The 21,880-nt window shown below is 44.8% G+C and overlaps 1 protein-coding gene across 7 annotated transcripts in view; it reads right to left on the reverse strand.

The window, feature by feature from the left end:
- ARHGAP25 (Rho GTPase activating protein 25) overlaps positions 1–21,880 on the reverse strand; it is a 93,437-nt gene that overhangs the window by 37,688 nt on the left and 33,869 nt on the right. For 3 of the 7 annotated variants that reach the window (XM_013996088.2, XM_003125069.6, XM_013996090.2), the window contains exons 2-4: positions 13,130–13,329; positions 6,149–6,236; positions 28–144 (exon numbers count right to left, since the gene is read on the reverse strand). In XM_013996088.2, coding sequence (XP_013851542.2) covers positions 28–144; positions 6,149–6,236; positions 13,130–13,329 — 405 coding nt within the window. Of the gene's footprint in view, positions 1–27; positions 145–6,148; positions 6,237–11,349; positions 13,101–13,129; positions 13,330–21,880 lie in introns of those variants that run through there. The other 4 variants (XM_021087416.1, XM_013996089.2, XM_013996091.2 and 1 more) reach the window with 3 other exon arrangements.

Here is a 21,880-nt window from a genome sequence, read left to right on the forward strand (position 1 = left end):
CCCAGGGAAGCCTGCAGGGATTCTTACCTCCACAGGGCGTGCCAGCGACTCTCCTAAGGAATTTAACCCACTCCTCCATTTCCGCCTGGGAGCTGGCCATGAGGACATAGGAGTCCTGTCCCGTGCGACTCTGGTCACATGAGGCTGGGGGAAGAAGTAACACTAGTAAAGGTCGTACAGTGGTCAGGAGCCAGAGCAAGGGGCGACGGCGGGAAATCGAAAGTGAATTGCTTCTTTGGTGCAATTCGACAGCCAGTCAAACAACACAAATGCATTACCTGCTTATCTTCAGCAGTACTGAGTATCTAGGCACATTTATTGTTTTTGCTGAAGCTCCAGTTCTACAGACAAATCATTGAATTTGCAATTGGGATGATTTGGACTGAGATCTGCTCCCATGGAGGACAGAAGCCATTTCCTACCAAAAAGTCAGAGGAAGTGTGAGGGGCAGTGGCAGTACCAGAAGAGACAGGCTCAGCCCATAGGAGTGTTTGAAGACTTGGTGGACCACACCCATCATGGATACTTTCCTAAACTTCCCCTGAGCTCCACTGGCAGGTGGGGCGGGGAGGAGGAGGGGACAGCCACTGGGGAAGGAGGGACAGTGAGCACATGGGTGCCTTCCTCACAAATCAATCGGTTCATGATTACTGCCTTCCTGCCAGCACAAGACATTGCACACAGTAGGTTCTCAATACGTGGTTGACAAAAAAATGAAATTTGTTAGGACTTCACCATTTTCACTGTAAACCCCAAATTGTAAACAGACATCTGTAGTATTTCCGGGGTTGGTGCTATCAAATGGACAGAAGGGTGGAGGAAATGGCAAGGGGGCAGGGGTGGGGAAAGGAACCCAAGAGAAAGAATGAGAGAAAGTGACAAATAGAGAAAAATAGGGAGAGAAAGAAGAGGAGAGGGAGAAGGAGAGCATCAAACATAGACAAGAAAGTAACAGCCATCCCTTTCAATTACAAGATGCTGTTAAATTTCAAATTGCTTAGGGAGCCATCAATCCATTCTGCTCATCCTATCAGGGCATTTCCTTCAAAAAAAAAAAGCCTGTTCTACTACCATGTGACCCAACAATTTCATTCCTGGGTATACATCTGAAAGAAACAAAAACACTAATTCAAAAAGATACACACATCCCAATGTTCATAGCCGCATTCTTTACAATTGCCAGGGTATGGAAGCAACCTAAGTGTCCATCAACAGATGAATGGATAAAAACGTGCTATATATATATATACATACAATGGAATATTACTCATCCATAAAAAGGACCAAATTTTGCCGTTTGCAACACATAGATGGACCTAGAGGGCATTATTCTAAGTGAAGTCAGTCAGAGAGAGAAAGACAAATACTATATGATATTACTTATATGTGAAACCTAAAAAAATATAAAAACTCGTGAATATAACAAAAAAGAAGCAGACTCAGATACAGAGAACAAACTAGTGGTTACCAAGGGGGAAAAGGAAGGAGGGAGGGGCAAGGTAGAGGCAGAGAATGAAGAGGTACAAACTTTTAGCTGTAAAATAAGCTACAAGGATATATTATACAACAAGAGGAATATAGCCAATATTTCACAGTTATTACTATAAATGGAGTATAACTTTTTAAAATTGTAACTATATTATACACCTGTAATTTATAAAATACCATACATCAACTATAGTTTGATTTTTTTTTTAGAAAGCTAAAAAAAAAAAAAAAAAGGAGCCTCTTCTAGCTGCCCAGTTGCACCCAAACCTGTATTTTCTTGCATAGCAACAAAATACTTTCAAATTTCCTTTGTTTCCAGTCTCCTGAACCTATCTTAATATCATCCAGCCTCAGCTTCTTTCATGCTCTGGAACAACCTGATTCTGAAACCATCTTATCATTGGCTCATCAGCTCTCTGGCCAGAAGGTTCAGTCCGAGGAAGCCCTGGCCATTTAGGAACATCCTGAGACTGGGTGTTTCCGGAAGTAAAATCGGCAATAAAAAGCACTCAGCGCAGAACTAAAGAATCCCATGGGAATAGTAATATATTTTTGAAACAGAATAGGGCATTCAGTATCATTTCCACTCTACAAATAGTAGAACTGAAGCCCAGAGATGCAAAGGCCTCCACCCACTGGCACCCAGCAACTTATTGCTAAACTCAGGGCAAGGCCACAGGTCTTTCTCTCAATCATCTCCACTAGCCTATAGTTCTTCAAATTTGACCTTGGCCAAAATTTATCTGGCATCCTTCCCCACCATGCCTACACTCCGGTCTCTTAAGTTGTCAAGAACATGTCTTTGCAGTTTACTCTTATTAAACCTGGGAGATTCCTTTAGTTCTGTCATGGCAACACCAGTGAGAAAAATCCAGTTGTCAGGATGTTGCTGAATGGCCAGGGCTTCCATGGACTGACCTTTCTGGTCAGAAGAGCTGACGACAAGATGGATTCAGAAGCAGATCAATCCAAAGGGTAAAGGAAGTGAGGCTGGGTAATAAGATAGGTTCAAGAGACAAGAACCAAAGGCAATCTGAAAATCTTTTTTTGCCCCACCCCCCGCCCCCAAAAATCAACATTTGGACTCATCAGGGTGCTAGAAAGAGCCGTCTTTGAGGGAAATTGCCTGACATTAATAATACTAAGCCCATGAACAGCAACTGTGTCCTCAGGCACATACTTTCTGTGACTTGAACATGTTCGACATGGGTCAGTTATTGGGCTGTTTCCCTTGTCAGAAGGAACCTTTCTTCTTTTCTTCTCCTGCTTAAGAAACTCCTATCCATCCTTTAAGATCTAGCTCAAATGTTATCTTCTCTAGGGAACCTTCTTTCTACATCTCCTCCTCCCACTCTGAATGGAGTGGGGATTCCCCATTCTAAACTCTTGACATCCTATCTTTACCTCCATCACAGCAGTAGCTAAACTGTCCTGAACGTTGGTTTCCTTATCGTCAAAACTGAGTTAGTCACTTAATACGACCAAAGCTGTATCTGTGATCTTCCACCCAAAACCGGTCACATGCACAGGTCTCAGCAAATCCCTCTTTCCTGTTGTTTGAGTGAACCACCTTGGAGTCAACCTTGACTTCTCTTTCTGACATCCAATTTGTCAGCAAATAAAGTCCTCTCTACCCTCAAAATGTGTCCAGAAACTGATTGTTTCTTACTCCCTTCACTATTACTCCCTCCAACCTGGATAATTGCAGTAACCTCCTCACTGGTCTCCCTTCTCTGTCTTTGCCCCTTTTTATTCTCATTGCAGGCCAAGAGTTAGATTCTGTTACCTCTCTGCTCAAAACCTCCCAATGTCTTTCCATCCTTCTAGTGCAAAAATATAAATTTTTACCATTGCCTACAGAGCCCGTAAAATCTGTGCCCATGCCTGACCTAATCGCCTCCTCTTCTCCCCTGTCATCCCTCCACTGGAGGCTGCAACCACCGTGGACTTCTTGAAGTTTCCTGAACAACAGAAATAGGCTCAGAGGCTTTGCACTGGCTGTTCCACCTCCTGGAATGCTCTTCCTCCAGATGTGCATTTGGCTTGCTCCTTCAGCTCCTTCAACTCCTTCAGATCTTGGCCTAGCAGTCACCTTCTCAGTGATGCCTCTTCTGCCCACTCTATTTAAAATGACAAATCAACAACTGCCATCCCCATCTCACACTCTCTCTCTCGGCTTTCTTCCCACAGTACTTATCCCATCATTCAAACTCTACAGTTGTGCTCACTTATTTGGTTGTTGTCAGACTCCCCCCATTAGACTGTAAACAGCGTATAGGCTGTTCTGTTCTTTACTGGACTCCCAGTTTCTACAACAGTGCCCGGTTCATGGCAGGTGTTCAACAAATTTGGTGTAACTCCTCAGAAGGCAGTATCAGAATTAATTGCTACATACACAACAGAAGGAATACTCCCCCCCAATGACACCCTTTGGGTGGAAAAACAGATAGTTATTCTGCGGGGGTATATAGGGAAAGGGAAACTCGCCTTAAATTTTTGGCTGCCTCCAATAAATAAAAACATAGCATAACTACAATGAAATTCTTCTCTGTGGCCCTGGTAGAGCCAACACGGGCAGTCACAGAGAGGGGATCCTGATTAGGAAGGTCATTTCCTGTGTCAGCACTGGCCCTGGAGAATCATCTTGAAGAAGAAGACAAAAAGAGGAACTGAAAATTCTCAGAGTTCCCGTTGTGGCTCAGCATAATGAACCCAACTAGTATCCATGAGGATGAGGGTTCTGTCCCTGGCCTTGCTCAGTGGCTTAGTGATCCAGCGTTGCCATGAGCTTTGGTGTAGGTAGCAGATGTGGCTCAGATCCCACGTTGCTGTGGCTGTGGTGTAGACTGGCAGCTGTAGCTCTGATTCGACTCCTAGCCTGGGAATTTCCATATGCTTCAGGTACAGCCCCAAAAAGAAGAGAAAAAAGAAAGAAAATTCTCTACATCATAACATAAAGGGTTGTCTTATTTTAGGTTGGGTGGAGCCTTGAGAATGATGGCATCTTTAGGAAAATTGTTCCCTGTCTTACTATTGTTTTAGAATTGTTGTGTATGTTTATAAGATGTATGCATATGTGTGCACAAGTACACACATGTGTATATCCGTCCAAGAATTCCCCCAGCAGCCCAGGAGACAGATACAAGTGGACGGATAAAAAGAGAACAAATCTTCATCCTACGCTCGCGTAGCAAGGGGATTGGAGTTTTGGTGCAAAGCCCACAGTGGATCTGCAACTGGAGCTCTCAGCAGGGTCACCCTTGATTGAAAATTCAGGCTCTGAGACCTGTTATTATGGGTGATTGCATTCCACAAACTGTGTTCAGAAAGGGATCCTGGGACAAGGAGAAGCCTTGTGGGGAAAGGTGGGGAGTTCTCAAAAAGAAGAGACTGGAAAAGTAGACTCTTCCTCTGAGGAGCAAGAGAAATGAAGAGCCCTTCAGATATAAAGCAAGAGAGGGCCCATGAGGGGATCACCTAGGAAGAGCTGAACTTAAAAAAAAAAAAAAAAAAAAAAAAGTGGCTTTCTTTGTTTTCTCTAAATAGTCATAGCCAGTTTGGGGACTGGTTTCAATCATACCTTTTCCTTTAGTAATTGCGAAAGCATCAAATGCTAACATGGCACTTGCTGTTACCAGGCACTATCCCAAGTGTGTCATATGTATTTCTTCACTGAATCCTCACTATCACCATCACTGTCCCAATTTCACAGGGAAAGAAACAGAGGCAGGGAGAATTCAAATAACCGGATCACAGTTACACACATAATAAGTGGCAGGGCCAGGGTGTGGACCTGGGCATGCTGGCTCCAGACGGCGCATGCCTACATTTTCTGCCTGCTGCCTCTCTATCACGTGTCTTAGGCACATGACTGCCCTGTGTGAGTGATAAGAAGGGAGTTCAGGGGAGGGGCGCTCAGGGAACTTTGGTTTTCCCTGCTTTGTCAGCATGGTAGTAGCAGCCTGGCAGCAGAGCCGGACTAGCAATCCTGGAGCTGCGGGCTGGAGAGGGAGCAAGAGACAGGGGGAAGCAGCCTCCGCCTGAAAGACTTATACAAACATGAGCAAATTCACTTGAGAGAGACTGAGACAACCCCACCCCCACCCCAGCTTGGCCCAAATGCATTCAAGCAAGATAACTCTTGATTAGAGAGTTTCCCTCCAGTTTGCTGCTAACTTGTACAAGAGGTGAATCACAGCACCTGACACGTGGTAAGTGCTTAATAAGTTGTCATTTCTTCTTAGGTCACATTGAATCACACGAGACGACGGACTGCTGACCATTTGTGACCTACCAACAGGACAATTTCCCATGGTTCAATTTATACTTTATCTGTTAGTTTGACTGTCAAACTCACCTTCAAAACTGAGCTCTATTTTAGTAAGCAAGGATGATGGATTTTCAGATCAGTATCCCAGTGCCTAGCGGATCCCTGGCTCCAAGTAGGCACTCATGAAATGTTCAGAAAAGCTGAACCCACTTAGTTCACTTGCTGTTAATGAGCTTGTATAGCATCATTAACTACGTACAGAATTACCATGCATTCTTACTAGGCTGGTTAGCTAGCTGGTCGACAGATTCACTGCGGGTAGTCTTGACTCCTGGGATCAGAAGTAAAATGGGAAGGTAATGTATATCTATCTGGTCTTTTGTCACCTACCTGGAATGACTTCAAAGACAAACTTCCCCGCTTCTTCTGGGTTTGTGGCAATCTCCTTGATTGTACTTCCTGGGAGATACATGTAACCCTGAAAGATCAAAAGTGAGGCCTTGAAGATACACAAAAATGTTCTTGCCTATGAACTAAAATTAAGTTGGAGGACAGATAAGATAATGAAGGGAAGGGAAACACAGAAAGCTAGCAACCCAGTTTCAGTGGGAGTCCTTCCGCTAGTTAGACCTCAGTCAAATTAAGTGGCAGCTATGTGAGAGCAAGAGAGGTGCCTTAAGAGACAAGAACAAGGTTCTGACCAGAGAAGGAGCTGAGACCTGGCATCACCAATAATTGCCTCTTCCAAAAGCCCCAATTCCTGGCCAAACCAGACACCTGATCTTTGCTGGGGCAATGCTGGGGCAATGCTGAGTCTGGGAAACTGTACCACCCACCAGGCTACCAGAGGGGGAAATGAGGACGGAACCAAAGGTTCATCGAGGGGCTCATGGCAGCAAGAGGTTCTGAGCAGCACACCCCAGGTGTCTGTCCCTTTGCTAAGTACCTTGAATATATATTACTCATTTAGTTCTTTCAGCAATTCTATAAGCAAGGTATCAGTTATACACGTTTACAAGTGAGGAAACTGGGGATCAGAATGATTCTGAAATATGCCCAGTGCCACAGAGCTAGGCACTATCCACAGTGCACTGTCACATGCAAAGGGTCCTCGGACCTCACAACAGCCCCATATCAAAAGCATGGCAAGACGGCCACTCCCACTTTGCAGATGAAGAAACCAGCGCTTTGAAAGTCTAACTGCACCAAGGGACACAGATAACTTGTCCTAGAGCTGCCTACGCATAATTTACATCTCACTGGCTGTCCTAGGTAGTGAGCTGAGTGCACCTGTGTGCCTTGGTTCTAGAACAAACTGTGGCTGAAAAGGATTGGCCACAGACACGTTACAAGGCAAGAATCTTAAGGAACCCTCAGCACTGTTCAGACGCCTGAAAGAATAAATGTTTCTTAAGGGTCTAAACATGAAAATGTCTAAAACTGAGTGAGAAAAAGAGCAGAAGATAAAGAAAGAAGAAGAGGAAGAGGAGGCGGAGGAGAGAAAGGGGAAGAGCAGAAAGAGGGGGAGGAGGGGAGGCAGAGGGAGGAGGACAAGAGAAGAGAAAAAAATATCTGCCTACACTTCCCTTATTTTATTAACTTAAAAATAACCTCCACCTACATGGTCCTCACTGTCTTTAAATAGTATCCAAGGCCTCAGAAAACAATGACCCTGAGTTCATGCTGCTGGATAGTATATTCAGCGCATTTTGCACCCAGTAACTATTCAATAAATGGTATTTCTATACTTGGTGTTTTATTTTATTTGATCAGATGAAACGATCAAATAATAGTTTAGGGAGGTACTTAGGAGAGGCAGGTATCTCTGAAAGGCCACTGTCTTTGTCTTCCTACCAAGCATTGCTCCCTCCCGCCTAAAAAAACAACATGGCTTTTAGCCCTAACTCACAGCCATCATTAAACATTAAATCACATAAACTTACAAGGAAATATTTTATATTAAAAATAAAGGTGGTAATACTCAGAACGCATCACTTTTTAATTCTTTTTTCTATTTTTTTTCTCTTGCAGTTCCCTAAGACACAATTAGCATACCACACTGTCCAAATTCAAGGTGCACCGTGTAACGATTTGACCCACCTACAACATAAAATGATCACTACAATAAATTTGGTGAACATCCATCATCTCATATAGCTATAAAAGAAAAAAAAAAACCGTTTCTGTTTACCTAATTATTTGCTACATTTTACTATATTTCTGTTCATATGCTCATTTACATGTAATCTATCTGTGCAGCAAAATATTATCTAACACTGTGCTTCCGTGCATCCCTCCTTAACTCTGCAAGTTCAGGGATGCTGGTCACTTGAACTAGCCACGGTGGGAGTATTTACACCACAGAAATTGGCATATGCTACATCCAAACCAGCTCTCCCACCGGAGGGCCATTTGTTAAACATTTCCCAGCATGCCCCCGACATTCTAACTCCACAGAAAGCAGATGAGACAATGGGACGATGACGCCAGGATTGTCTGAAACCATCCTCTAGCAGTGATTGAGGGCATTTTGCTGAGATTTCTGTGTTCAACAACTTCCCTGACAAAGAACCGTTGGGAGTGAGTTGTATAAAGCTGCCTCTTATGCCTTAGAGCTGGACAGGCCTTCCTGAGAACTCAGAGAAAAAAAAATGCACAGACTGACTTCTATCAAACCCCAAGTTTCCCCGGAAAAGTATACACGAGTCCACCATACAAGTCCATAATTTATTTAATCATTCTCCTTTGTCGGTCATTTGGTCCAAAGTTTCTCATTAAAAATAGCACTACATACATATACCTGATTATTTCCTTTGATTAGCTTCTTAAAACAAGAATGATCCAGTATTGCAGGTCATTCTGGGTATGATACTTTTGACTCTTAGAAATCGATGCAATTTGCTTTCTAGAGAGAATGTGCCAAACATATACACTATCAGTATACACGAGGGCATTTTTCATCTGATTGCTCTAACATTACTGGGGTATTTGCTGTTTTTTGTTTTTTTTTTTTTTTAGTTTTTTAGGTGTCAGGGTATATGTGGGTTTGTTTAAAATTTACAACTAATCTGTATTTTAGTCATAAAGAAAGAAGAAAATTAAAAGTTATGTACAACTCCAATACTGAGAGAAGACTCTGTGTATTTCTTTCCAAGACTTTTCCTGTAAATTACAGATGCATGATTTTTTTTTCCCCTCAAGAATTGGATAGATAGCACATATATCATCCTCTGTTGTTAACTGCTCTTTTTTTTTTTTTAAAAAAAAAACAATTATATCATGGGAGTTCCCGTCGTGGTGCAGTGGTTAACAAATCTGACTGGGAACCATGAGGTTGCAGGTTCGATCCCTGGCCTCGCTCAGTGGGTTAAGGATCCGGCGTTGCCATGAGCTGCAGTGTAGGTCGAAGATGTGGCTCAGATCTGGCGTTGCTGTGGCTCTGGGGAAGGCCAGCGGCTACAGCTCCGATTAGACCCCCGACCTGGGAATCTCCATATACCACGTGTGCAGCCCTAGAAAAGACAAAAGAAACAAAACAAAACAAAACAATTATATCATGGATATCTTTCAATTTTAAAAAATATCAATTTAGGGTATCAAGAGCTGAATTAGATTCTTATATAGATATATAAAAGTTCCCTGATGTAACTTAGCCCCACCACTGGGCATTCTTTCCACATCACTATTATAAATCCCTGCATTTGAAATGCAGGGTCAAAGAATTTGCATTTTCTAAGGGCCACAGTACTCTCCAGAAAGCTCGTGGAGATTTTCATTTCCACCAGCTGTGCATGGGAATTCCTGTTTACCAACACTGGAATTTCTAGAATATTTTTGCCAATTTGATAAGGGAATAGTGGTATCTCATTAGCTTCCATTGCACATCTTTAATTATGACCAAAGGTGAACTTTTTTATGTATGCTTTTGGGCCATTTTATTTCTTTGGGAAATTGCCCAAGTATGTCACTTGCTCTATCACCATTTCTTAACAGATTTGAGACCACTTTAAATATAAAGAATATTTGTTTACCAGAAGTATGTGAACAAATTTTCCTGTTTCTTATTTGCTTCTTCACTTTATTATTTGACTTTTTAAGGTACAGATATTTTTGTTTATGCATTTAAATTGGTCTTTTCCTTGTGCTGTCTTTGTCACTATGCTTAAGAAACACCTGCCTCCCAAAGATCATGAAGATAATTACACTTTCTGCTAGGATTTTTATGGACTCATTTTTAACACATAAGTGTTTAATCCACCCAGAATCATGAATGGTGTGAAACATGGTGTGGAAATAGACCTTTATTTTCTTCCTAAGAACTTAGCTCATGTCTTTCATTTTACTTATAGATATTTGCAATACCTGTGAATCCTGAAACAATGTTAAATGATAGCATAATAAAAATACCTTATTTTGAGTAGATTTTTATTTCTTAATAAAATAATGATGGATACATAGAAAGTCTGCAAGGATGTCCACTTCTAGTTTGTTATAATATGGAAACATCAGCCCAAATTCTCAACTAGTTTCCAGGAGGAAATGGGTTAAGTAAATTATAGACGCTCCATAAAATAAATTATTTTGCCACTATTAAGAATTACATCATAGAAGAATATTTAATAAGGAACAATATTCATGACATACTGTTCACTTTTAATTAAAGAATATTGTTATACTCATCAAATGCTTTCACTGACATGTGGAATCTGAAAAAAGGACAGACTGAACTTCTTTGCAGAACAGATGCTCACTCACAGACATTGAAAAACTTATGGTCTCCGGAGGAGACAGTTTGGGGGGTGGGGGGATGTGCTTGGGCTGTGGGATGGAAATCCTGTGAAATCAGATTATTATGATCATTATACAACCACAGATGTGATAAATTCATTTGAGTAATTAAAAAAAAGAATATTGTTATACTAATTTTGCATTTAGAATAGATGAGTTTCTAAATGTCTGTGTATGGGAAAAACTGGAAGAATTGAGCCTGTAGGTGGCTATTTCTTACTGATAGGATGATTTTTATTTTCTACTTTGTGATTTTCTGTATCCTCCAAATTTCCTATGCACAATATAGCTTTTGTAATCAAAATGTTCACATCCATATAAAGTAAAATATTCCAAGAAATAACCATTTTATTCCTGAGAGCTTTTTTAAAAAAATTATATCTGAAATTAGTTTATCAAATGCTTTTTTTTCAGTCATCTTTTTAGGGGTTGTGTGGTTTTTCTCATTTGACTTATTGATCTGATATATTAATGGGTTTCCTAAAAAAATAAACCGTACTTGTCATCCTAGAAGAAGCTTTACCTAATTATCCCAGGCTAATTTAATCCTGAGAGGACGCTGGGTTTCCTCCTCCAGAAGTAAGGGAGAAAAGCCAGGACCTCTAATCATTTATCGTACCCTGTGACATCAGTTTATGCTTTTACAGAAGAGGGTTTTACATGTGCTTCATATCATTTAAGCCGGTGACAAATTCAGGCTAGATAGGATTGTCTCACTTCATAGAAGAAGAAAGAGGAGTCCAGAAAAATTAAATAATTACATGGCCAGAGGGTAGGAGAGCCAGGAAAAGAACACAACTCACCCACTGCACCTCTCGGAAGTAAGCCTCACTGAGATTCCTCTTCTGCTGATTTGGGAGGTCAAGACATTACTGCCATCTCTGCAGATGGAAAGCCTTCCTGCCTCAGCTATTAATGCACCAGGACTTCTGTCTTAGCCTGTAATTGCGTGGCTCTGATAGGGTCTGGGTTGTTCATAGAGTGAAGGAAGTCTGGTTACCACGCATAGGATGTTGGGCAAGAATCCCATCAGTGGTGCTGTCTCTGACCCCCTCCAGCCTCTACGGACAGATGCTCCCAGCCCTTGAGTGGACAGCTTGCTTATTCAAGCCCATGCCCATGCCCCACAGAGCCTCAAGCCTGCCCATACAGAGAACTGGTTGCTTCCAAAATGACCTCTCATTTCTTTGCATACCCTGTCCTCCACCTCCAATATCCTCACCCTTCTTGGGGCCTTCTCTCTGCCTCCAGAAGGTTCTAGAGTCCTTCCGTCCTAATACGTTTCTTCTGGCCAAGCCCACTCTTCCACCTCCACAGATGTGAGCTCTCAAGAGGGTGTCCAGTCATTTTGGTTGCCTGGAGACATACAGTTGACACCAGGGGTTCCAGGGGAGCTGTTAATAGCACCCCCTTTCACTCTTATGCACGACACTGGCCGTGAGCACCAATGAGACAGGAAGAAAAGACCCAGCCCACGATTAAGGATCAAAGCCCTCCCTAGCTTCATCCACTCCACCAGGAAATCCTGTTTGCTGTACTTTCAAAGTAGATCAGGAATCTGATCTTTTTCATCCAGTTTACAACTCCCACTGAGTTGTCACACATCAGAAGCTCTCACCTAGATCACCCTTATGCCTCCTCCCCTCGGCCCTGGATCTGTTTTTGAACATGGTAGAGAAAGCCTTCTTTTTACAGCATAACCCAAGAATGACCCCTTTCTGCTGGCAACCTTGCAATGCCCCCCATTGCCCTCAGTTGTAAACACTCAAGTCTTACAATAGCCTTTGCAATTTGCACCAGACCCCAGCCCTACCCTCTCCGAGCTCATCCCCTTTGATTCTCTCATTCCCTAACTCTGCCACCTCCATACTGACCTCCTTGCTATTTACCACATGGGGCAGACATACTCTGCCTCAGGGCCTTTGCACTGGCTGTCCTGTCCATCTGGAGGGCTCTTTCCCCAGAGATCTGCCTGGCCAAGTGCCTCTCCTTCTTAATCTTTGCTCTTCACGAGGTCATTCTGACCACCCTTTTTAAAATTCTACCACTTCTCCCAAATACTTGATCCCCTAACCCATTCTATTGTTTCCTCATAGAACAAGTCATTTTTCTAACAAATCACATACTTGTCTTATTTGTTGTTTATTTTCTGTCCCCCTCCCCATCTTAAAGTTTCAACTCCTCAGAACAGTGTCTGGCACATAGTAGATACTCAGTAACTATAGACGGAACAAACAAATAAATGAAAGCCCCAAATCAATTTCCCTGAACCAGCACCCTCCTCCCTGAGCCCCGAGGCTTTGCATCCCCATCCAGATCATGTTGCGAGCCTTGACCTAGTGCTGCATTTAGGAAAAGCCACAGTAGTCAGCTCGGGGCTCCGTGAAGGAAGAGCACCCTGTCATTTCTACAACTCAGTATCTAGAAAATGATGAGAAAGGGAGAGAGAAGTCCTTTCAAATAGATGGTGTCTTGGCACAGTAAGAAACCCCCTGCAAGTTTACAGAGATCTCCGCCCCCATCCACCTCTCCCACCCAGGAAGAGACAGCCCTAGAAAGCCAGCTATCAGCCAGGGTTGGTACCTGTGGCTTCACGTCCTCCTCGTCCTTGTAGTAATAGAGCTGCTGCGCCCTCAGCACGAAGTACCTCTGCTGCCAGTTTTTCACGATGGACCTCTGCTTCTTCAGCCAGCCCATCTTGATGGGCCTTTCCAGCGGGTTGGGGCTGGATGCGGGGTGAAAGGCCGCCATCTGCTCACCGGTCATCACGCTCCTTGACCGAGCTGTGGAGAGGGACAGACAAGCGAGCTGACCGGGGACGTGAGCAGTAGGCAGCGAAGGGCCAAGGAGCGCTGCGCGCCAGCCAGGCTGGGCTCAGGGGTCCAGATCAGCAGCAGAGAGGGTGCCCCAGGACCCAGTGAGCCAGCCGAGGGGCCCGTGCCCACCAGCGCCGACCCAGGGGCCCCACGCCCACGCCGGTCAGGCAGCTGGAGCTGCCCCCTTGTTCTGCAAAGCCAGAGATTGGCTGGAGCCTTCTGAAGAGGAAGTGGCCACAGCATCTGACAAAAGGTGCTTCCTTTTTCCTGCGTGGGAGTCAGTATCTGACGAGAGAGGGGAGAAAATAATGCCTCTGCTCTCAGGGTTCAGCGGCAGCCAGAAACTGCCCGGCTTCTTCCACAGAAGAGGAACTGCCTTGTTCCTGGACCTCACTGTCCCAGAGCTCCCTTCCCCCGCAGACCCCAGCCCCTCCACAGGGCCAGCGAGCAGGATGCGGACACTCCTGAATCTTCCCGCCCAGTGTCATCAAGTGCTGTCTGTCCCCTGCCCACTGAATGTTTACAGCCCTGTCTGCTGGACCCAGGGCCTCCTGTAACTGCTTTCCTACAAAGTCGGGTTGTCCCTCCCACTTGGCTGACAGCACTCAAGCATTTAAAAGGAATATGAATCTGCCAACAGGACACAGAAGCAGAATTTGAATCCAGACCCCCCCACCCCACTGCATAGTGTAGTTAGTTGGCTTTTGTTTTCACACAGGAGCTCTGCCTGCCATTGGATTAGGTCTGGGGGTCTGCAGCCTGTCTCCATGGTAACTCCCTCCCAGGATAACTTCTTCCTTTCCTCCCCTCCATAGCCATGGCTCAGCCTGCCTGTGGTCTGGTCCCCTGTGGTTCAACATGCACTGTGGGCCTCCCCTTCCTCCTTTCCCAGCCAGTTCAACTGTGTCCTTAAAACTGCATCAGAGCTCTGTGTCTCCTCGTGGCTGGAGGAAGTCTCCATTTTATAATCCCTTTATCCAGCTTTTTATCTGTCCCCACAACTCAGTTGAACCAAGCTAACTCCGCTCTTTCCCTATCTCAGGCCACCTGACCGAGACCAGTTCTTTTCTTGGCTCTTTGACCCTGAGTACATCATGCAACTTCTCTGAGCCCCAGTTTCTTCGCTTGTTAAACTGGGATTATCATAGCCCCTATTCTATGGAATGGCTGTGGACATTAAACAAGTTAGTCTATATAAACCACTTAGCACAGCCCCAGGTCCAAGGTGAGCAAATGTTAATTTATTATTTTTATCAACAGATGACTCTGCTTCCTACTGTGAAGATGATGGAGTTCATCTTTGAGAACCCCCTAAACTTCTCTCTTCATTTCAAAATGCTGCTCCATCATCGAGCTTTCTCTCCCCCTTCGTTCCTCTCTTTAATACATTGAATCAACAACTTCTCCCATTGCTTTTGATTCCTTTCTTTCTATCTTCTTCTAGGACTGCATTTTTCAACGTTTATATATTTTTGGCCACACCCACAACAAATGGAAGTTCCTAGGCTTCCATAAGTTGGAATCCAAAGTGCAGCTGCGACCTGCACTACAGCTGTGGCAATGCCACATCCTTAACCCACTGCACCCGGCCAGGGATCAAACCTGTGCCTCCACACCAACTCGAGCCACTGCATTTGGCTTCCTAACCTACTGCACCACAGAGGGAACTCCTTCAACTTTTATGTATACTCATGGCATGCTTTCAGATACTAGAATTTTATACAGCTGTACAGAGTCTGTCTTCCACTGACTCTAATTGTATCCAGAGTTATCACCCAATTTATATGTTTCATCCTGCATTGCTGTCTAAAGTGGAATCTGCTCTAACGGGGCTCCCTTGACCCTCCCAAGGGGTCTGTTATATACCCTCATTCCCAGATGCTAGCTTGTGGTCACCCCTCGCCTCCTACCAGGGACTAGAGAAGTCATACTGCCTTGTATACCAGGGTACAAGACACACTTGATCCAACCTCCTATTGGACAGACATCATAACAGTGCACATACTCCTTTACAGTAAAAAGGAACTTGACATCTTGATGACTATTTAGCAGCATGCTAGCAGAAAGATTGCTTTATACCGCTGTGTCATGGCACATCAGTTAAGAATTTTATCTTTGGTCTTGCATCTCAGTTCACTGCTATCTTCAAGGCCTTCCATCTATAACTCAAAACAGCCACTCTGGAACTGATCACTTACTCTAAGGCTGTTTAAATGATCCAAAGAAACCAGAAGAGGATTTGGGCAGGAATACAGTGGGGAGGAGGGAATCTGAAGAACTATACACAACTCTATGTCTCTCTAGGTCAGAGACTGTAACATCGGAAGACTAGTCTCTGTACTTGAAAGAGGGCAGAGAGTAGGCAGAGATGAAAAGAATAGTTCACATGCAGAATTTAGGAAGCAGATGGAAGACTGAAGGATTCTAGGAGATGCACGGGGATTCTCTGTTCCCCACCCCCATCTCAGTAGCCTTTGTGTGGCTCAGCCCAGTGTGACTTCTGTGACCACCAGCTGAAGCAACAACAGACTTGGGAAGGAGGGCTCCCCTCCTGGCAAGTGCATGATGAGGAGCCTTCCCATGGCTTCTAGGGTGAGGCCACCAAAGGCAGCCAGCCCAGGAAAAAAGAAAAGCAGATGGGTGCCAGCTGATAGCTCTGAGGACTCAGCATCCCCCCACACTCAGCCTACCCCCAGAGTCCCACAGCAGTCGTTCGGATTACTCTGGGAAATAGGAGAAACTGAAGGGCTCCAACAGCCTTGAAGAAATCAGGCCAGGGGAGCAGGAGCAAAAAAGCCAGTATAGACTGAAGAGAATTAATTCAGCACAGAAGAACTCAGCTGCTGGGATTTTAGTCTGCGATTAGCTATGGGAAAATGTTATGCTCTGTAGTGGCAAAAACAACAACAAAAACAAACATGCAAAACCCAAGACCGGCCCCTAGGAGCATCTGTGCATTGCAGAATGGCATGGCAAAGGCAGGAGTGGATGACAATCTTATGTTCGCAGACTTGGCCAAGAGGAGTCGATGTCCTTGTGACAAGTGAGCAACCACTTTGTCTGCACGCATGTGATCAAGGTCTGAGCTAATCATCTTTTACATTTCTGAGGTGGTACCATTCACCCACACATCCACCGTACACGATGTGATTACAGGCATGCTGCCTGAGGGAAGGCTTGGTACCAACTCTTAGTGCTGGAATCAGACTCGAACCCTGGGGAAATGACAGCTGGGTCTCTGCTGAGACAGTGATGAAACAGAGGATCCTCCTGCCCCATATCTGAGCCATCCCACCCCAGCCCTCAGCACTGCTCAGCAGCCAACCCAATTATGAGATGATTCAAACATCAGGAAAGAAAGTCTGGTGGGCCCCTGAGTCAGACTTGGTTTTGACTAACTTTCTTGATTAGTTCCTTTGAAAGGTCACTCTTCTCTGCGGGTGGGACTTGTCCCCGGATAAAGTAAACAAAGAAATCTGTCACTATTTATAGGGCTGATTTTTCATAATGAAAATCATAACCATGAGCTTTCTTGCGAGCCAGTCATCACACGTGGAGCGCACGCTTCCAGCCCTTTGGGGAGGAGCTGGGCTGGAGAGGAGGGCCGCGTGGGCAGACCAGCCAGACAAGGTGGGTAGTCAGAAGGCAGGCATTTAACATTTAGAGAACACTCTGGGGAAGGGGGGAACCCAGCCTTAATCTCATAGACAGAGGAAGAACAAGCCCCCTGCATTGTCCAGTGCTTGCTGTGACTGCCTGTGTGCATGAAAATGAATTAAATTAAATTCAGTGCCTCGGTCACACCAGCCACCTCTCAAGGGCTCACTAGCCCATGTGGCTCATGGCTACAGTAATAGACAACCCAGAGAGAGAGAATATTTCCATTTTCACAGAAATTTCTATTGGACAGCACTTTCAGGAAGCTGAGCATTACCATTACAAAGTGTGAGACAAAATGGGCATAAAGGTGGGGTGGTCTTTCATCAGAGGAATCAAGCTGGAGGGTCCAGAGAGGAGATGGCTTCAGGTGGCAGAGTGAGAAGTTCAACCTTGATCTGAGAGGGAATAGGGAGCCACCTCAGGTAGCGAAGCAAGAAAGGTCCGTGATCAAATAGAGACAGTTATGTCATTAAACAGTGCTGGCTACACTGTAGTGGCAAGTGAGAGAGGGCACTGTTAAAAAAAAAAAAAAAAAAAAGGAGATGTGGAGGAAGTGCCATATTCGCAGGAGTACTGTTTCTGCTGCTTTTTGCCACAAGTTAGAGCAGAGAAAACCAAAAGAGGATGTAGAAACAGTGAAGTCAGCTTGGGAGGCATTATCACTTACTTTCTTCATCTTCTCATTTTCTGACCCTCGGCACCCCCAAATAATCAATCACAAAATGTTCTGAAGTCTACTTCTGAGATATTTCTTCCATCTGCTCTCGACTCTGAATCTGTTTAGAGTCTGTCTGGGAGGCTCTGAATGTGTGGGTGAGATGATCATAGTTCAGTCAGGGCTGGAGACTACTGAAGGTATTTTCTCGATATGTCTCTCTGAGTAGCGCATTTGTTTAAATAAATCTGAAAAAGGAATAGAATTTACACCGTGTCCTCCAAGAAACCCTCTCTGGGGCTGTAGACTCATCTATCCAACTGCCTACAAGTACCTCCTTGGGCTTCTTAAGGTCACGTGTTGCTAGTTGAACTTACCCCCTCTGTCTCCCTACCTCTCTGCCTTGTGCCACAAACACACCCAAGCCTGCTTTTCTATAGTTTGTTATGAATGACATCTTCCCAGCCAATCAACATTCATCACAATCAATAGCTCTCTTTCTCTCTAATCCCTCCTCTCTACCCCCACCTGATTTGGGGTTCACCTATCCTCTCCCTGGATTTCTGCAATAATTCCCTGACCTGTCTCCCTCCTACTAGTTCCACCTCCAGTCCAGTGATGACATTGTTTATAACATGGTCCTTTCTTTTTTTTTGTCTTTTTGTGTTTTTCTAGGGCCACACTCATGGCATATGGAGGTTCCCAGGCTAGGGATCAAATCAGAGCTACAGCTGCCAGCCTGAGCCAGAGCCACAGCAATGCGGGATCTGAGCCGCGTCTGCGACCTACACCACAGCTCACAGCAACACCGGATCCTTAACCCGCTGAGCAAGGCCAGGGATCGAACCCACAACCTCATAGTTCCTAGTCAGATTCATTAATCACTGCGCCACGACGGGAACCCCATGACATGGTCCTTTTTGAAACACAAATCCGATCATGTTACTCTTCAACCTCAAAGCCTTTGAGGACCCTCCAACATCTTCATCCTAAAAGATGAAGGCTAAACCCCCTACCGTGGGGTTCAGAATCCTTTACGATTTTCCTACTGCATTTCCTGTTTTTCCTCCCTACCCATCCTGCACTTCATCCATGACAATATGCTGTTCCCTTTACTGGAATACTATCCCCCATTCATCCCCGCCCAACCCCCAGCTCAACCTCTTGGAAAGTTCTTGTTCATCCTTTAAGACTCAACTTCAGGTCACACCTCCTATAAGAAGTCTTCTCAGCCCAGCCAGACTGAGTCACTCCCTGGGCTCTGTTCCCACTTAACTAGGGACACATGTCCTTCAAAGCACTTCTCATCCCTCCTGGTTCTTTTCTGACTCTACTTCTCTCTCCACTTGAAGTCTAAGAAGACAAGGGCTCTGCCTTCCTGCTTAGCTTTGTTCATCCCTACATCCGTAGCACCTGACACAGCGCCGACAAAGAGAAGGCAGGGTGAGGGAGCAGAAGGCACACAGGCAGCCTTGGGTGGATCAGGTTCTATCTCTGAGGGTCAGGTTCCTCCTCTGAGAAATTATGATAATAATATGTATCTCATGGGCTGGCCAGTCCATATGGATTAATAATGATAAATGGACAGGCTCCAGCCAGTGTCCACTTCTTAAAATATAGGTATTAAATGGAGGCTATTATCATTAGCACTAATATCATAGTATGGATTCAATTTCATGCCAACTGAGAGTAAAGAAAGAGGAGATGAAAGGAGGGAGAGAGAGGGAGGAAAGGAAAAAGGGAGGAGTAGCTGGAGAGGGTACAATGTTCCAGGTGTGAATCAAGAGGCCTGAATTAAAAGAGTGGCAGTGGAAAAGGAGAGTGTAGGAGAGGCAGGGATGAGGCAGATCACCAGCCCTCCACAGCTGGCCAAACAGAGGCATATATGAGGTCTGAGTTTGGAGTGGCTCAGGTGAGGGAGCCTTCTTCATCCATTCACTGGACACACATTGGTCAAGCACTTGACACACACTGGGAACAGTGACTGGATCTGGGACATACGATCAAGCAGATGCAACCCTGCCCCAGTGGCTCATAGGCATGGGAGACCCATCCATAGAGCTGAGCAGAAAGCAAAGAACATGGTGCGGTTGGAACAGTCCTGTACTGGGTGTGACGAAATATGAGGGTGGGCTGAGAGATTTCAACTTCCCCAGAGTTCTAGGTTTTTGACCGGTGAAGCCTGTGCATTTGTAATAGGGAAGAACAAATCTGACTTCATATTCGATCTGTTGCTGTTATTTTAACCTTACTCTAACCTTTGTGCTCTGTTGCCTGTGCTTAGTCCTGCTCTGCACCTTTGGTAAAGGAATATTTACTGTAGCTTGAAATATACAGGAGAGCCTGTCCTGACCTGACCACAGAAAAACAAGAACATCATGACCTGAGTGTGACCTGACCCTCACTGCGGACAGATACAAGAACAAAGGATCTGACACCACGAAATAGGCAATAACTAACCACGCCCCTCCCTCACCTTGCCTTTAAGAGGGCTTTGCTGAAAGCCTTCAAAGAGCTCAGGCTTTTTCAGGCATGAGCCACTCATCTCCTTGCATGTCCCTGCAATAAACCTTTCTCTGCTCCAAACTCCAACACTTTGGTATTGCTTGGCCTCACTGTGCATTGGGTGCACAGACTTGTGTTCGGTGGCAGGTTCAGAAAGAGGTTACGGGGGAAAGAGGAGGTGCAAATGAAAGTCAGGGCATGAGAATCTCTGATCTGCAAAGTAACAAAATAGACTGAGTCAAAGAAATCACAGAAAAGGCTGAGTCCAGAGGAGACTAGCATTGAGGGAGACATTTTTAACTGGAGGCCCTTAGATGCAGAACAAGGGTTACTGTTCTCCTCCAGACTCTACAGGACACTTGCACTAGGTTTACTAGGTATGGGAGAAAAGCAGCTCAGCAAGAAAATCCACAATCCCTGAGAGTTTGGTGATGGAGCAGGGGCTGTTGCCTTGAAGGAGAGTGAAAGGAAAGAGGCTCTCATACTGTGCCAAGCAAAGATCCAGGGCCAGTGCTGGCCCATCTCACACCCCTGCCGTCCTCGAGGTGCAGATGGAGACACTGGGTAGATGGATGCAGCCACCCACCAGGGTGACAGCTTCATGAGAGGAGCATCAGCTGGGTTTCAGCCCTGCTCACACTTTCTGCCAAGACTTTGGACCAGTGCACACTTACACAAATGCCCGAGTTTTACAAGAGGACACTTAAGGATGGAAAGCAGCATTCAAAAGCGAGAGGTCCTTTTCAAAGAACTGTTTAACTTCCTGATCGTAGTGTGCTCTTTCGGAAAGGGATATTTGGCTAAATGGGTGAGCGGAAGGGCCCAGGGCCTCAGGAATAAATATATTTGTGCTTTTATTGCATGTCTGCAGGTTAAAAGGTGCTAGAGCCATGGGGAGGTTCTTGAGGGCAAGAACCAGGTCTTATCCATTTTAATATCCTGAGGACTTTCACTATATCTGTCTCAGAAAAGTTAATTGGAAGGAACAAAGAGAAGAAAAAACTACATGTGTATGTGTTAGTTACATGGAAAGAAAAAAATGAATAAAATTCAAATATAAGATTCATAGGATGGGTTTAACAAAGAAATGTATCTTTCACATCCTTTACTTTAACCAATCAGAAAATTTCTTGGGTCTTTCTTATGTGCAAATCATGCTGCCACGTAATGTGCAGAGTTTAAACACTGGAGGAAACCCTCTAAATTAATGAACTCCAGACTAGTGAGGCTTCAAATATTTGCTGTGCTCCTGGGACACAAAAATGCATTCCACTGTGCCCTATTGCCAATAGCTGCCTCCATGAGACCCAGTTCTTGATGGGCAGAGCCTGTCAAATTCTCCTGTTAAAAATAGGGAGTCACAGTCAACCACTAGGTGTGAAGGAGAGATAAGCACCTAGTTGAGGCTTGCTTTCTGGTCGAATGTGAATGAGAAGAGTAGCACTGATGAATACAATAGGACAAAAACTCAGGCATCAGAAAGTAGGTTCAGAGTCCTGGCTGGCTCAGCAGGTTAAGAAGCCAACATAGTGTCCATGAGGATACAGGTTCAATCCCTGGCTTCGATCAATGGGCCAAGGATTCTGAGTTGCTGCAAGCTGTGGTGAAGGTCAGGGATGTGGCGGGGATCTTGGGTTGCCATGGTTATGGCATAGGCTGGCAGCTGCAGCTCGAAATCACCTCCTAGCCCGGGAACTA

The sequence above is a fragment of the Sus scrofa genome, chromosome 3, assembly GCF_000003025.6.
Source record: "Sus scrofa isolate TJ Tabasco breed Duroc chromosome 3, Sscrofa11.1, whole genome shotgun sequence".
In the NCBI taxonomy this organism is placed as follows: domain Eukaryota; kingdom Metazoa; phylum Chordata; class Mammalia; order Artiodactyla; family Suidae; genus Sus; species Sus scrofa.